Source organism: Argiope bruennichi, chromosome X1 (assembly GCF_947563725.1).
Source record: "Argiope bruennichi chromosome X1, qqArgBrue1.1, whole genome shotgun sequence".
In the NCBI taxonomy this organism is placed as follows: domain Eukaryota; kingdom Metazoa; phylum Arthropoda; class Arachnida; order Araneae; family Araneidae; genus Argiope; species Argiope bruennichi.
The window spans coordinates 100,064,653-100,079,525 of NC_079162.1; the positions used below are offsets into that span (position 1 = coordinate 100,064,653).

Below are 14,873 nucleotides of genomic sequence, written 5' to 3' on the forward strand. Positions count from 1 at the left end.
CAAATATACATTAATGTTCTTAGTTATCACTTGATAAAACGTGTATTGGTTGTTTTTGTGCATTGTTATTCCATATAAACGATTTCATTCACAATAACTTTTTTGCCACTTTTAATATTTTTAGGTTCTTTTAGAGGAGGCTGTTGGAATGAAAAATGAAATAACTAAATTGAAAAAATTTGCAAAAGTGGTCATACAAAAAGCCGGGGATGGGACTGATACCACAGAAATTTTGAAAAGTGTTGACGATATTGAAAAGCGATATACTACTATTACAAAGAATTTAGAAACTCGATGTGCAACTCTAAGTGCATCTCATAAAATTATTACGGTTTTTATGGTACGTGCATTTTTTTTATTACAATGTTTTATTTTTTATATTTCAGTTAGTATTTCATTTTTCTGTGAGAATTAAAAATATGGGATGAAAATTAATGTTCATTTTTCCTTCATTTTCATTAGAATTAAAAAGTAAGAAGTAAGAACTGCACTTACTTTCTAAATTATTTCTTTCACGATTTCTTAATGCTGCATATCGTAAAATAAGTTTTTATTATTGAAAACATTTTATTGATGACTGATTTTATAGATATGTTTCCTCTAAATTTTTGTATGTTGGCTTGATAATATGAAAAAATACATATATAGAACTGATGTGGCTTTAAGTATCATTTTCGTATATTAATATCCTCATTATTTAAGTTTTAAAAGTAAGTCGTAAATTTAAAAAAAAGTTTATTAATGTGATATTTATTACATTACTAGGAACACATAAAGTCTCTTCGTACCGAATTAAGCAACTTAGATGAAGCCTTCGACAATATGAGACCAATTGCCCGAGATCTCGCAAGTCTCAAGAATCAATTAAAAGACTTGAAAGTAAGACTGATATTCTAAATGTATTTCTTCTTCAAAAAGTACTTGTTATTCACGTCTTACATTTGTGATGCACTGACCAGTTCTTTGACTAAGCAATTCTGACAATGTATGCTTTTTCGTTATTTTTTGAATCTCGATTAAAAACATTTTAAATCAGTTTATAAATACCTTTTATTTTTGTTTAAGCATGGTGTTGCTTGTTTGATTACAATTAATTGTTGTGTGGTTGGTGCATATTTGAAGCTTATATTTCATTGTAATATGGCCTGAGCTATTTTTTATATAACATGATGCACTAAAAGCATAATGAAATAGGTAGTTAATATAGGTTTTTAAATGAAAAAATATCCTAGAGTCATTTAACTTATGAAGAATGACTGAATTTGTAACTGTTGCTTTAATAAGATTCGAGATGTATTAAATTAGAAAATATTGCTGATACGCATAATTCTTTTTGAGCAAGAATTCATGTCTAAATCTCAAGTGATTGTTCCTCTGTTTGATTATGATGTTAACTTTATAGGATATCAGATCTAATCTTTCTCAAACAAAGAAAAAGTATGTCGCCTCAGAGAAGATATACGATGATATTTCCAAGCAGGAGCATATCTCTGAAACTAAAAGTTATTTGGAGCAGGTGCGATTTTATTTCTATCTATACTAAGCTTACACTTTTTATGCAATTATATTGATATTTTTAAATGATCTGTTACCTTTGACATATTTATTTAAAGAATATGTATTTTATATTGCATTGTCTTAAAATCTGTGGAGCTTTCTTCCAGAATTATTCTAATTCTAAAAATTATAATGTATTAGTTAGCATAGTGTGTTAAATCGAATATATATTATCTGCATATTAATTAAAAATATGTGTATTTTAATGATTAGTATCCAGTCTATTTTTAATTTAAAGAATTTTCATTTGCTCATCAAAAAGTTAAGATTTAGAACAAACATTGATGCAAGTTTTTAAAAAATCTGTCTAATAAAATCACCATGAAGAACAGGCATGTCATTCATTATGTGTTTAGAAATCTTATAGGTTAAATCGTTATTAATAATATGCTCCTTATCAGATTAATTGTGCATGATATAATTGTTTTATTGAAGGAAAATAAATTTAATATTTATTATAGGAAACTTTTAAAGACGAAACAATCAAAAGTGATCATAATTGTGTAAAATATTTTTCAGTATTTTTTGTTTCTTTTATCGTTGCACAGATATGCAAACACATATAACTTTGTGTGTTTGCTACTATTAATGCAAAATCTGAATGAATGCAAAATCATCAAATTTTTTGTATGATTAAAGATATTATTTTTTATTTAAAAATTCCATTTAGTTTTTACAAATGCAGCCTTTTTGACCTGCTTTAAGTCTTAATTCCTAAATTTTACTTGAAGGATATTTACTTGATATTTTTTGGTTTTCTCCTTTAGTATCATTACCAAAAAAATGCAGTATTGTTTTAAGGATTTTTTTTAATTTATAGATAAATAATTTGAGCAAGCAAATTTCTCGACTTGAAGAACATATAAATGAAAGAGAAACAACTATCATTACTATGACAACCCGAATCGAGAATTTTTACACTATGTATTCAGAAACAGAGAAGGTTATAAAATCTTTACTTAAGAAAGAGGAAGAGTTTGAAGCCTCTGTTGGTGATGTAGAGACAATTCGCAAGCATCAACAAAAGTTTAAAGTAAGTATTTAACTCTTTGAATTTATGCTTTTAATAAGATTATATACTTTTAACTTTTTTCAACTTTTTATTTTAATTGTGTGATTATTCGTAATTCTGACTATTCAAAAAAAAATCTTTATTTTAGGAATTTCAATCTTCAGAAGTAGTGCCTTTGAGTAAACAAATAGTTGAAGTTAATAAAATTGGACAAGGACTTATTCAGTCTGCTACAAGTGGAGTTGATACTACAGATTTAGAGCAGAAATTGGAAATTCTTAATAATTCTTGGAATAGTTTACAGGAATCCGTAAGTAAATTACATTTTCATTGCATTTTTCGTGATTAACCGTGTCTTTCCCCATGTTATATTTAACGTCTCATTTTTAATTTAAACTAAATATTATCATAAAATAGTTTAAATAAAAACATTCAGGAGAGCCTGATATTGAAATAAGTTATACTTTTTATAAAAATAATTTGTAATTTTGAAGTATATCAGTATATATATATATATTTCTTTAAATGATCTTTATGTAGATTGTCATCATGCTAGCTTTAAAAAGTTGTGTTTTTCTTTGTCTGTTAAACATTTGATATTTTAATAAAGTTGCCAAAAATAAAGTTTTTGTATTTTAATCGATGTTTGGTGTTTGTTTCTACTTTCACTCAACAGCAAATTTAACTAGGAGTTTTAATTCAATACAATTTATTTTATTAAAATTCTTTTTTGGAAAACGCATTAATTGAATATTTTTATACTATACTAAAGTGGATATTAAAATATTGTCATTTTGTTATTTCAGATTAATGAAAAAGAGAAAAAATTGGACATAGCCCTACTTCAATCTGGAAAGTTCCAAGAAGCTCTAAGTGGTGTTCAAAAATGGCTTATCGATACCGAAGAAATGGTATCAAATCAAAAAGCTCCTTCACCAGATTTTAAAGTGTGCAAAGCTCAAGTCCAAGAACAAAAGGTTCATTATTTCAATGTTTTCCCTTCATTACATAATTTTTCTTGTTTATTTTTTAAATTCATTTGCAATTGTATTTAATTTTAATTGTTTTTAAATTCTCAGAGACGATATGTTATAAGTTTCCTAAATTAAAAAGCTTTCAAATAATAAAATTATACAACTTATGTGCAACTTCCATATGCTGTTTCCTAGCCGCATTAAAGTACATAGTTTGTAAGTATCTGTATTAAACTTCACATCTTTTTCCGTTGTATACATTTGAAATTTGGTTAGCATCGACTTAATAGTATGTAGGTTTTTTTTTTTTTTTTTTCGATAATAATTTCCCATCATAGCCAACCTTTTATTCTATAATTGTAGAATAGTTATTTACATATGAGAATTAACTAATATTTAAAAAGTTTAATTTCATTTCACTGAAGTATATTTTATATTGTAACCCTCCCCCTCCCGATTCTTTAGAACATTCATGTCAATATCTTATTTATTGCAAAATATAATTATTTTTTATTTTTTTTCTTATTCATTACAGTTCTTGAAGAAAATGTTACTTGATCGTCAAAATAGTGTCATGTCTTTGAAAGCTATAAGAACAGAAATCATTAGTAATACAAAAACCACTGAATTGGAGCAAGCTGAAACTTTGATGGAAAATATTAGTCATCGTTTCGATGAATTGATATCTACAGCTGAAGAGCGCATGACTGTTCTTGAGAAAATCATACCTCTAGCTCAAGAATTTCAAATTGTATCAACTCCTCTCGTCGAATGGCTTGAAAGTTGTGAAAAGAAATTGCTCTCTATGACTTCTGTTCCCGTGGAAGAAAATAAAATCAAAGCTATGGTGGCTGAACATGAAGTAATTAACTTTATTAATTGTTACCCTTTATATTGTTTTGATATAATTGTAAATAAATCTGCATTATTATAATAGGTGGTACGATATTTCCAGTAATATTTAATTATCTACTGTGTAATGCTTTTTCATAAAAAGACTATATTTTTTAATTAATTAAAAACTACATAATATGAAGCATTCTTAATGTTGAAAGTACAGATTACTTTTAATTCATTGAATCCTACTAATAATATATTCTAAATTATTCAGCATCTATCGCTTCACCAGCTTTAAGTTTCTGTGTCATTTCCGTTGAGTTAGATGTCCTGTCATAAATTACTGCATTTGACGAAAAAATTTAAAATGTATAAATATGGTTGGGAATAATCTTTTTAAACTAGAATCATTTTTTGACTCGCATTTATCTTTGGATATGTGATTGTTTAGATAGAATATTTCATTCAAAAGTTTTACATTGAAACAACCACTGATAAAATAGTAGAGCTTATTTAGTTTAATCTTTCTATATTGAGTCCATTTTAAGACATTACGAGGGCTACTTCAAGTCTGACCTTGTAAATGTGAAACATGGATAGATATTGAGAGCGACACCTGATACGGCACCATCTTCTCTAAGCATCCATGCTACACCTGAGGGAGAACATTTAATCTCGACAGATTTAACTGCTGTCAGAATCGGGTTTCAAAAATATAACCATTGATTTTGAAGCCGAGACTTTGCCACTGCAACTCCTGAATTCATTTCAAATGACACACTTTAAAATAGCTGTGTTTTATATTCTCTTGCTCTTTTTCTTTTCTAAATGATGTTGATGATTGGATGTTTTTATCTTTTCTATGTTTTTATTCCTTATTTTGTGAATATAAAGTATAACTAAAACAAAATATCAGTGGTTTGTAATCTGTGTATTAAAAGAATGTTCTGTTTCATTAAAACAAATTTTTGCATCTGTCCACAATTATTAGCATAAAAATTAGAACTATGGCTCCTGTTATAGATAAATAAAATGCCTTAAGAATTTCTACTTGAATTGATTTTTATTCTCAAAACTTTGAATTGATTTTTGCAAATTCTTTTAGTTTTATTAAAAGGGTGATTATAATTTAAACTGTTTATTTCTAGAATACTGCTTGGATTTTGTCATAATCACATTGAATTGAAAGATGTTAGCTTACCATTCTTATTATTCGCTATTATTTTTTAAAACTAAATTCCAGAAATTTCAGGGAAAGAAAAAGAAAGAGGGGAGGGGGGAAATAAAAGTGTATTATTTTTGGAATATTATAGTTTTAAAAATATAAAAAAGAATATTTATGTTTAAATGTATTCACTCACTTTCTAAATATGTTTTTCCAATTTCATTTATTTAGAAAGTTTCAAAGGATATTCTTCAACACAAGAAACCTGTTGAGCAGTTGAATACCATTTATGAAAAGCTTAAAACAATTACTACAACCAGTGAATCAGATTCTTTGTGCCAGAAAATCAGCACAATTAATGAAAAATTCAACGAAATTAAAAACTCAAGTGAAAATGTGGGTTCACTTCTTAAGGATGCTCAAAAAGGAATCGGACAGTTTTCCACAACTTACATCAAAGTTATAACTTTTATAGAAGAGACAACAGTTCAACTGACACACTTTCAAGTTTTAAGTGTTTACTCTGACAAACTACAAAATCAGCTGAAGGAATTGAAGGTAATTATTTATTTCTTAGGCACTTATTTTTAAGTCCCACTACTTAACTGACTCTTGAAAAAACTAGTTAGATGCTACTTGCTCTTTGGGTATGAATTTAGTATGAAAAAGAGTATGAAATTTAAACAACTTTATAAAGAAGGGATGCGAAAGTATTTTAGTAAAAAAAAAGTATTGATATGTGTGACAGAATTTAGAGTATTTAATAACCATCTAATTACGAAATTTCTATAATATAGCCTGTCTGTGACTAGAGAATTTAAAAACTAAGAATATATTGTTTTCTCTTCAAAATAATACTATATTTGAATTATATTTTTCTTCAAAATATCATCCAAATTAAAGTTTATGAGATGACTTTTACCTTTAATAGTCTACAGCCAAAAACTGCTAGGTTATACATTTTTTGTTATCAGAAATATTTGTAAAATGTGTTGAAAATTTTGTTATTAATTGTTAGATCGATTTTTAGGGAAGTCTGTAGATTACAGATTTCATGTGCTTGATAATCCTTTCTTAGCTACCATATTGATAATTTTCCTGGAACACTTGGGAAAATTTCCTTGGTTTAAATCATATAGCAACAGATCTAATAAAATGAAGTTCATGATGTTAATAAAATGAAGCTAATGAAATAAACTAATAATGTCTGCAGAACAGTTTTGTTATGAATTTAATTATTAGTCTTCAAATTGGCAAAATATATTAAAGGAAGAGCATTGAAAATTCACTTTGGTATTTGCTTCCTTGAAAAATAATTATTTGTATTAAAATCTCTTATTGTTATCTCCAAATGTTGCTTATTTTCCATTTAATGATATTCTGCCTTTAATGATCTCTGTGCCTTTGAATGTGAATGTGGGAATGCATTAATAAATGAATATTATAAACATATAAATTACGTTCATAGTAATAGGTTACTAATAATTAATGGTATTTTTATATTCATTTTATATATGTACAACAAATTGCCTTTATTACGTTTATGTTGGATAATATGCTAAATTGTTGAATGAAATTAGTCCTTGCTGATTTTATTGCATTTTTTTAGAATATATTAATTGTTTTTTCTTTTTCCACAGAAACTCAAAGAGAAATTAGATACTGAAGAATCTAATGTTCAGAGAGTAATAACATCGGGTGAAGAAATTATGAAAGTTGCTTCAGGTATATTTATATTTTATATTAAATAACATCAATTTTCACACTCTCTTAAAATTAATTACTTTTTTATTACTTAAGTTTACCTTCACTTTAATTTCTGAGTTTTATGGAATTTTGGTATTTCGAAACTTTTCAGGCTCTAATTTCTGTAACTTTAATAGTCCAGTGTTAAGCTGCACTAATTTTGAACATCACATGACTAATATAGATTCTTATTCTCCTGAGTTTCGGTAATATCTCGTTTTTAACGTATATATGCATTAAATGCTTTCCCACTATCTCTTTTAATGTTTCCTGCCTTGTTTTGCTGCGTGTGGCATTTAAGTATTAACTACGATTGTCAAAGAAATTTTAAAAGCAGCTTAAAAATTAGAAAAAATCTACTGAATCCTGAAAAAAGATTAAAGCTGGCTTTTAGAGTTAATTGCCTTATTGTTCATATCCCAGAAATTTTATATATATATGATGCATAGTTTTGCAGATGAGTGTCCGAAAAGGAGACAATTTTGGAATTAACTTCAATTTACTTTTCCATGGGAGGGCTTGATTTGTATGGAGATGACTGACGAAACACATCCGTTCACATTGATCAAGAAGAGAAAAAATGCATGAAAATTTTCCCTCAGTTCTTTTTACTGTGAGATTCTTATAGGGATTTCTTTGGCTCGATTTAAGAAAGGAAATTTTGATTATTTTTGGAACAGGGTTGCCACGCTACCAAGATAACTTAAAAACCGGGAAAATACAGATCGTAGTCATCGCTTCGAAAAACGAAACAATACCATTCGCGATTGTGTAAGGTGGAAACTCGCTCCATTTCTACGCCCCCCCCCCCTTTTGTATAAATCAATCCAGTTTCGATTTTTGAGACGGTTGTTCTTTTTCCATAAGATTCCCGAATTGCAGCCAATGAGCATGTGTGGGACTTTGGTAATTGTGTGAAAGATTAGAATACATTTCTCTGGGAGGGAATTAGTCACCCGCACGTGAGTTTATTGAATAGTTTGTATATTATTTGAGAAATTGTGAGCTTTTTCAGAGTAGATTATAGATTTTTTTTAAACAATGAGCTGCTCAAAATCCGTATTTAATAGAAATAGACGGATAAATATAATCAATCCTGATTTTGCTGAAAGGGTTCAAAAAGTCTCACAAAATCCATTTGTTGCCTACTGCTTGCTTTGCAAGAAAATAATAAGCCCTAGTAATATGAGAAAACAGGCACTTATTAGTCATTCAAAAAAAAAAAGAGAAACAAAATTCGTATCAATTCGAAAAAAAGTCATAATTAACATTAAACTTTTTATCTAGAGGAATGGAAGGTGATATGTCAAGCCCGAAAAGGTCAAATTTAATGCCCAAAAATATACCGATCTCGAACTTTTTAGTTTAAGAACAATCATTTAAAGCTGAATTTGTATGAGTATTGAAACTTGTTGCTTCACTTTCGGCCCTTAATGCATTCATTGTTATATCGGAAATAATTTCACACGTCTTCACTGGAAATGAAATAGCTAAAAAATGTACGTTAGGCCGTACAAAAATGTATTTTATTTGATAAGGCTTAGCACTATAAAACTGATACCTGAAAAATCTGCAGAAATTGATGTCCATATACATGAATTGGCAAAAATGAATAAATAAAAAAATAATTTTGCTTTGTAATGTTTGTTTGTTAAGTAATTAAATGATTTGTATCATGATAAACAAAAAAAGTTTTGCACTTTATTTCACCCAAACCCTTAATTTTGTGTGACGTACAATTAAAGAGCATGAGAGGTAATATATCCCCTCTCCCTTAATATATAAATTTTGTCTTGCTAAATTGCAGATAATAAATAAAGATAAATTGTTTCTTTCTTCTTTTTTTTTTTTTTTTTGTTTGTTTGTAAATTTCAAAATTCTTTTAATATGCTATTATTTCAAATAATGTTAAATTGTTTCTTCCTTTGCTTGCTTTTTCCACACCTTAAAATCATATTGCATTATAACTAGCATGTGAATGCTAGTTTTCCATTTCCTCATATCTTGAATATACATACAGGAAAAACATAGGGAATTTTTTTCTAGATTTGAGTGGCAACCGTGTTGGAAGCTATACCGTGAGCGTTTGGGACTTTTATAACTTTGCTTGCAGCTTGAGAATTGCAGAATCTGCAATTTTTCAGATTGCATATCTTTGAGTAATTAAATAAAAAAGTGGGATATGAGTCAGAAAGTAAGAGAAAATTTTAGAATAAAGTAGTATGGGCTAGTTTAAGATTAAGAAAATAGGATTTAATTAAAATTTAAATTAGATTAAGAGATATCGTTATACACACACACATAGATACACACATATATATTAAGAAGATTATTATGTGATATTTTCCCTACTTTCATGAGTAATGCAAGCTTTTATATGTATTCAGATGAATCATAAGGAGTAGTGTGGGGACAGGCAACAAAAGCACATATAACCCTGATCACCAGTTTTAGTGGGAGAGTACTACTAAGACGAAATAATGGTAGATTCATTTTTCCGTTTAAAGCAAATTGCGAAGGGGAATCGTACAAAAATTTTATTTTCCTCTGTGCCCCATTACACTTATTATGGCACGAATTGGATATTAAGTATGTATATATGGACTTAATATATTATAATTTGATACTGCTGACCATTATTCTTATTATGGCAGTGAAAGGTATTTTATTCTCTTTTTCTATAACTTTACCTGACTAATGGAAAGCTAGCCCCTTTGTTTTCTTTATAAGTGGAAAATATCCGTTATTGACATTAAAAAAATGTTTGCTTCAACATTTTAACTCAATTTTCATTCAACATTTTTTATGCAATATAAAATAATCATCCTCCCCTCCCCCCAAAAATAAAGCCTACCAGCATATACCAGCAATGGTTTGGCAACTGTTCGGAGTGCATAAACTAGGGCTACCGAATAGTTTCTACCAAATTTCTTATGCATGCACTAATAGACATAATATGCACCAAGTTCTTGTTGCATGAGGCATCCAGCGGTAGAGTATTACCCGAAAACTTAAATGAATGTTTTTGCAAATAATACATGATACATATTATACTTTTCATGAATTATAAGGCATTCAAAGTGATACAGTGTTTCGTTTTGTTTGTACAATTTTTTCAGAATAATAATTTCCAATTTTTGCGATTTATATTATGTCTATAATTAAACAATAAAGGATTAAATTTGGGATGGGAATAATTTTTAAAGTAAAGTAATATTTTGCATTCATATACTGATAATTTAGATTGTAATTTTAATTAACGACGATAAATAATTAAAACATTTTAGTTCTTAATTGTTAGCTGGACCTAGATACATAAGTTACATAGTACACAAAGGATAAAATACAAATTTTAGAAGCACTGGGCAGTTTAAGAGATACATTTTAGACATGCTGGTCAGTCTAAAGGATACATTTCAATCCTTCATGATTGAGATAAATTGATGTATGCATTTGGATTTGGATGAATAAAAATATTGCTATTAATTAAAAGTGAGTGAATACCTTTAGAAAGTATCTAGATGTTAATTCGGGTCGAAATGTGTGAATAAAGAAAATGTTATCTAATTAGAAATTTCTTTCCTAATTAAAAGACAATTAGAACTGGGAGTTTTAGATTTGCATACTTTTAACGCTACAAATATTCAGTTTTTTGACGCTACAAATATTCAGTTATATAAACAAGTGTTCATTTAATTTGAACTTTTTTTTTTTACAGGAGAGGATTCCATTCAAATGAAAGAAAAATTGGATTCTCTCAACATCAAACTTTCTGAGATTTCAAACAAAATTAAGGAAAGACTGAAGACAGCAGAAGAATCTTTACCTTTGGTTGAAACATTTTATACCGCCATCAATAAATTATCTACCTGGCTAGATTCTTTAGAGAAATCTCTGAAAATTCTGGATAGTAGTACTCTGGATGTTCAGAGAGAAAGCATAAAAGTAAATATTCTTGTTTAATTCATGATGTACTATAGTTTTCATTTTTAAGAATTTGAAATTATAATAATTCATGAACATTGTTTTCTTTGTTTCAGATTTTTTCAAATTTTTTTTTTTAAATATTATTGAGAAAACTTGTGAACTACAAAATAGCATCAACTACTGTTTTGTTTTTGTACGAATTGTAAACTGTTGTTTTAAAAATTATCTTTATTATGTTAGTTATACTGAAGTTACATTTAATTTTTTATTCATACATAATTGCTTTTGTTAGCAGCTTAGAAATTTCCTGATAATTTTCATTCAGATTTAGATTTTGAATGTCTAAATTCTAAAATCTGAATTTTTATTCATTGATTACAGCAATTATATTTTTATAAGATACTTTCTGATTTTTTTATAAATTAAATTTCGCACTGTTTAAAGAGTATTGACTTTTGGCTAAATACATTTAAATATTTTGATTTATTATTTTAAAAAATATTGAAAATTTTCAGCATAATGTTGACTTTGAAGATATTTATACTAAATTAATATATATTCTAATTTTTTTTAATATGTTACAGAAAATGGAAGAAAGCATTCCTGAGTACCGAAGTGTTTTGGAAACTATTAATAATACTGGCCCGCGTCTGTGCCAACTAGCTGCTGGAGAAGGATCTGTAGTAATAGAAAATCAAATGTCTCGGGCTAATCAGAGATTTGAGAAGGCGTCTGAACAAATTCAAAGAAAGGCTGAACGTATTCAACTAACACTCCAACGGAAATATGATGTAATTCTTGCATTTTATTATCAAAATTTGTAAAATTTTGACATAAATCTGCATTTTTACATTAATACCTTAATAAAGTATTTAAAACAAATGTTTTCTTAATGCTTTTACATAAAGTAAATTTCTAATTAGTGCTAAAAATTATGAGAAATTTCTCAGTTTTTAAAAATTACGATTAATATTAAATAAAATTTGTTGGTATTGATATATGTCTATGATGTCATTTAATACCTCGTTATTGAATCATCTAGTATGAGAGTTTTAAACATAATATATATTTTTTTTTTTAATAATAGGTTATTAGCGATATGGACGAACTTTCTGAATGGTTCCAAGAAACAGAAAAGCGAGTTATCGAAGATGAAGGACTTTCGTCTGAACCTAATGTTTTAACAGTTCTTTTGAAAGAACAAAAGGTGTGTTATTTATCTATGCTTATTATTTGCTTATTATATTAAAGCATTAAGTCCGCACTCTAATATCAACTATGCAGTTATCGTATGAAGTTCAGAAAAAAAAATTATTTTTACATATATTATAAATGTCATCTAACTTTATAATTTTATATCATTTAGCACAGGAAAACGAAAGGAACGAAATCATAAAACTTTATGTAGACTCTTATTATTGAACTATGTCACTTATTGCATGCTGCCTAGTATATTAAAAGAAATTCCATACTTTCATTTTTGTTTCATTATCAAATAGTTTTAATCTTCTATATTCAAATATTTTTATTATCCGGTTAGTTATAAAAATGTCATTTATCAATATATAAACTGTAAATTATTTAACTAAATATATTTAAAATCATTGAACTATTATGTAAATAAAAAAATATGAACATTCAGTTAATATAAATAAGTATACATTATGTGCTCCAAGTTTCGTTTGGAATTTAGCTGTGAAATCTGAGGTATCCATAACAAAACAATGTCAGTATTTGGAGATTGATAGTGCATATTTTGGGAAATCGCCTTGTAAGAAAGAATATAACAGATGTACCAAATATGTCTTCTCTTTCTTTAAGTACTACTTGTTTGCATATTTTTTTTAAGCAAAATGATTCTTGTATTTTAATGTAATATGATTCTGATGTTTTTATACATCAACTGATTTTAAATAGCATATTTCTATTATTTTTTAGTCTTTATGTGAAGAGTTGAATGCACAAAAGAACAGAGTTCGTGATGTCATTACAACAGCCAAAAAACTGATGAGAGAATCTTCTTCAGAAGACTTATCCTACTTTCATGAAAAAATGGAAGCACTGAAAACATATTCAAATAATGTATCTATTGTTTGTCAAGAAAGATTGAGTGCACTTGAACAAGCCCTTCCTCTTGCCCAACACTTCTTTGAGACTCATTCTGATTTAGGACAGTGGTTGGATGAAGTGGAAGGAGAAGCAGAACTTTTAGAAGCTCCTGCATTAAATTCCGTACAGATTAAAAAACAGCAGGACAGAAATAAAGTAATTAAAATCATTATTTTTTTCCTTTTACATATTGTTTCACAATATTTATTTTACTTTGCAGTTTCACTGACACATAATTTGATCATTTTAAAAGAGTTAGAAAAACATGTGAAAAAAGCAAGCATGAAAGTACTATTATCCAAGACATCTGTATACAAGGTGGCATTAAGTTATTCCACTGGCAAAATGAAGATAAAGCATATTTTGAAAAATACGTTTCTTAATTCTCTGTATTGCTGTTTTTTCTCTATATTTCCTTTCCTTGCCTCTTTTATTTTTCTATTTCATTCAGTTTGTTATTATAGACAAAAATTATTGCCAATTCATAGGTCATTTTTAGATAATGACTCTTCATAAATGCCTGCATTGATAGCTGAAGATTTCTTTCTCTTAAATATTTGCAAACCCATAAATTACTAGTAATTAATTATTAGCATATTAAGGTTATTTCTCTTTTCATAAATGAATTTTCCTCTGTCTTGTAAAGCTTTCCTTTAATAAGAAGCTTGAAAAATTTTAACCCCTGCACTTATCAGCCTTGTTAACTGTTTAATCATCGGTTAATAGTTAAAAAATATTCTATGATTAAATTTGACAATATTCGCAATTTTTTCTGAAAAAAAAATTTTTTTCAGCGAAAATCGAAAAAAAATGCAGTGTTTTATTTAAGGATAATGTTTTCCCTTTGTTCTAATAATTAAACTTTTGTTCACAGTTTAAATTATATGAATTCTCTTTTATATATGTAGTAAAATAAGAAAAGTTTATGTTGTTGATAGAACATTATTTACTGCTTAAATGAATTCTTACTTTAGTGGAACTCCTAATATTTCTGATACTTATGAGCTTTGTGTATATAAAAAAAATTGTTTATTCAAATTATAAGTATTCTGAAATCATATATTTATTGTTGAAAAATAATACTGGGTCATAGGCATTTGAAACATTATTTTTGTCAAATGTTTTGAATTATTTTTAAATTCTTTTTCCAGGATTTGACACAATCCGTTCAGGAGCATAAACCGTTGGTTGACAAACTTAATAAAACCGGATCTGCTCTAACTAAACTTTGCAAAGATGACGAATCTAGCAAACTAGAAGTTATTCTTGAGTCTGATAACAGTAGGTACAATGCTCTTCGAAAAATTCTTCGTGAACACCAGAATGCTTTAGAAGAAGCTTTACAAGCAACATCACAAGTATGCTATTTGTTGCTTTTGATTAATCACTTTTCCTGTTAAAAATTTTCTCTCTTAATTATTTATTTGGTAAAAAGAATGCTTAAAAATTACTCATTAGAAAAAAAATCAGTACTTTTTTTCACTATCCATATTTTATGTTTTTAGAAGAATTTCCATATTCTTAGATTAATAAGATATGTGTATGT

At 27.5% G+C, this 14,873-nt stretch overlaps 1 protein-coding gene across 6 annotated transcripts in view; it reads left to right on the forward strand.

Annotated features, from left to right (window-relative positions):
- Positions 1-14,873, forward strand: part of LOC129958976 (microtubule-actin cross-linking factor 1-like) — a 320,795-nt gene that overhangs the window by 273,171 nt on the left and 32,751 nt on the right. For all 6 annotated transcript variants that reach the window (XM_056071738.1, XM_056071741.1, XM_056071742.1 and 3 more), the window contains 14 exons: positions 125-340; positions 766-879; positions 1,403-1,516; positions 2,378-2,590; positions 2,718-2,879; positions 3,376-3,546; positions 4,079-4,405; positions 5,777-6,103; positions 7,186-7,270; positions 11,010-11,236; positions 11,803-12,009; positions 12,306-12,425; positions 13,157-13,483; positions 14,479-14,685. In XM_056071738.1, the coding sequence (XP_055927713.1) occupies positions 125-340; positions 766-879; positions 1,403-1,516; positions 2,378-2,590; positions 2,718-2,879; positions 3,376-3,546; positions 4,079-4,405; positions 5,777-6,103; positions 7,186-7,270; positions 11,010-11,236; positions 11,803-12,009; positions 12,306-12,425; positions 13,157-13,483; positions 14,479-14,685 (2,817 nt within the window). The remainder of the gene's footprint in view (positions 1-124; positions 341-765; positions 880-1,402; positions 1,517-2,377; positions 2,591-2,717; positions 2,880-3,375; positions 3,547-4,078; positions 4,406-5,776; positions 6,104-7,185; positions 7,271-11,009; positions 11,237-11,802; positions 12,010-12,305; positions 12,426-13,156; positions 13,484-14,478; positions 14,686-14,873) is intronic.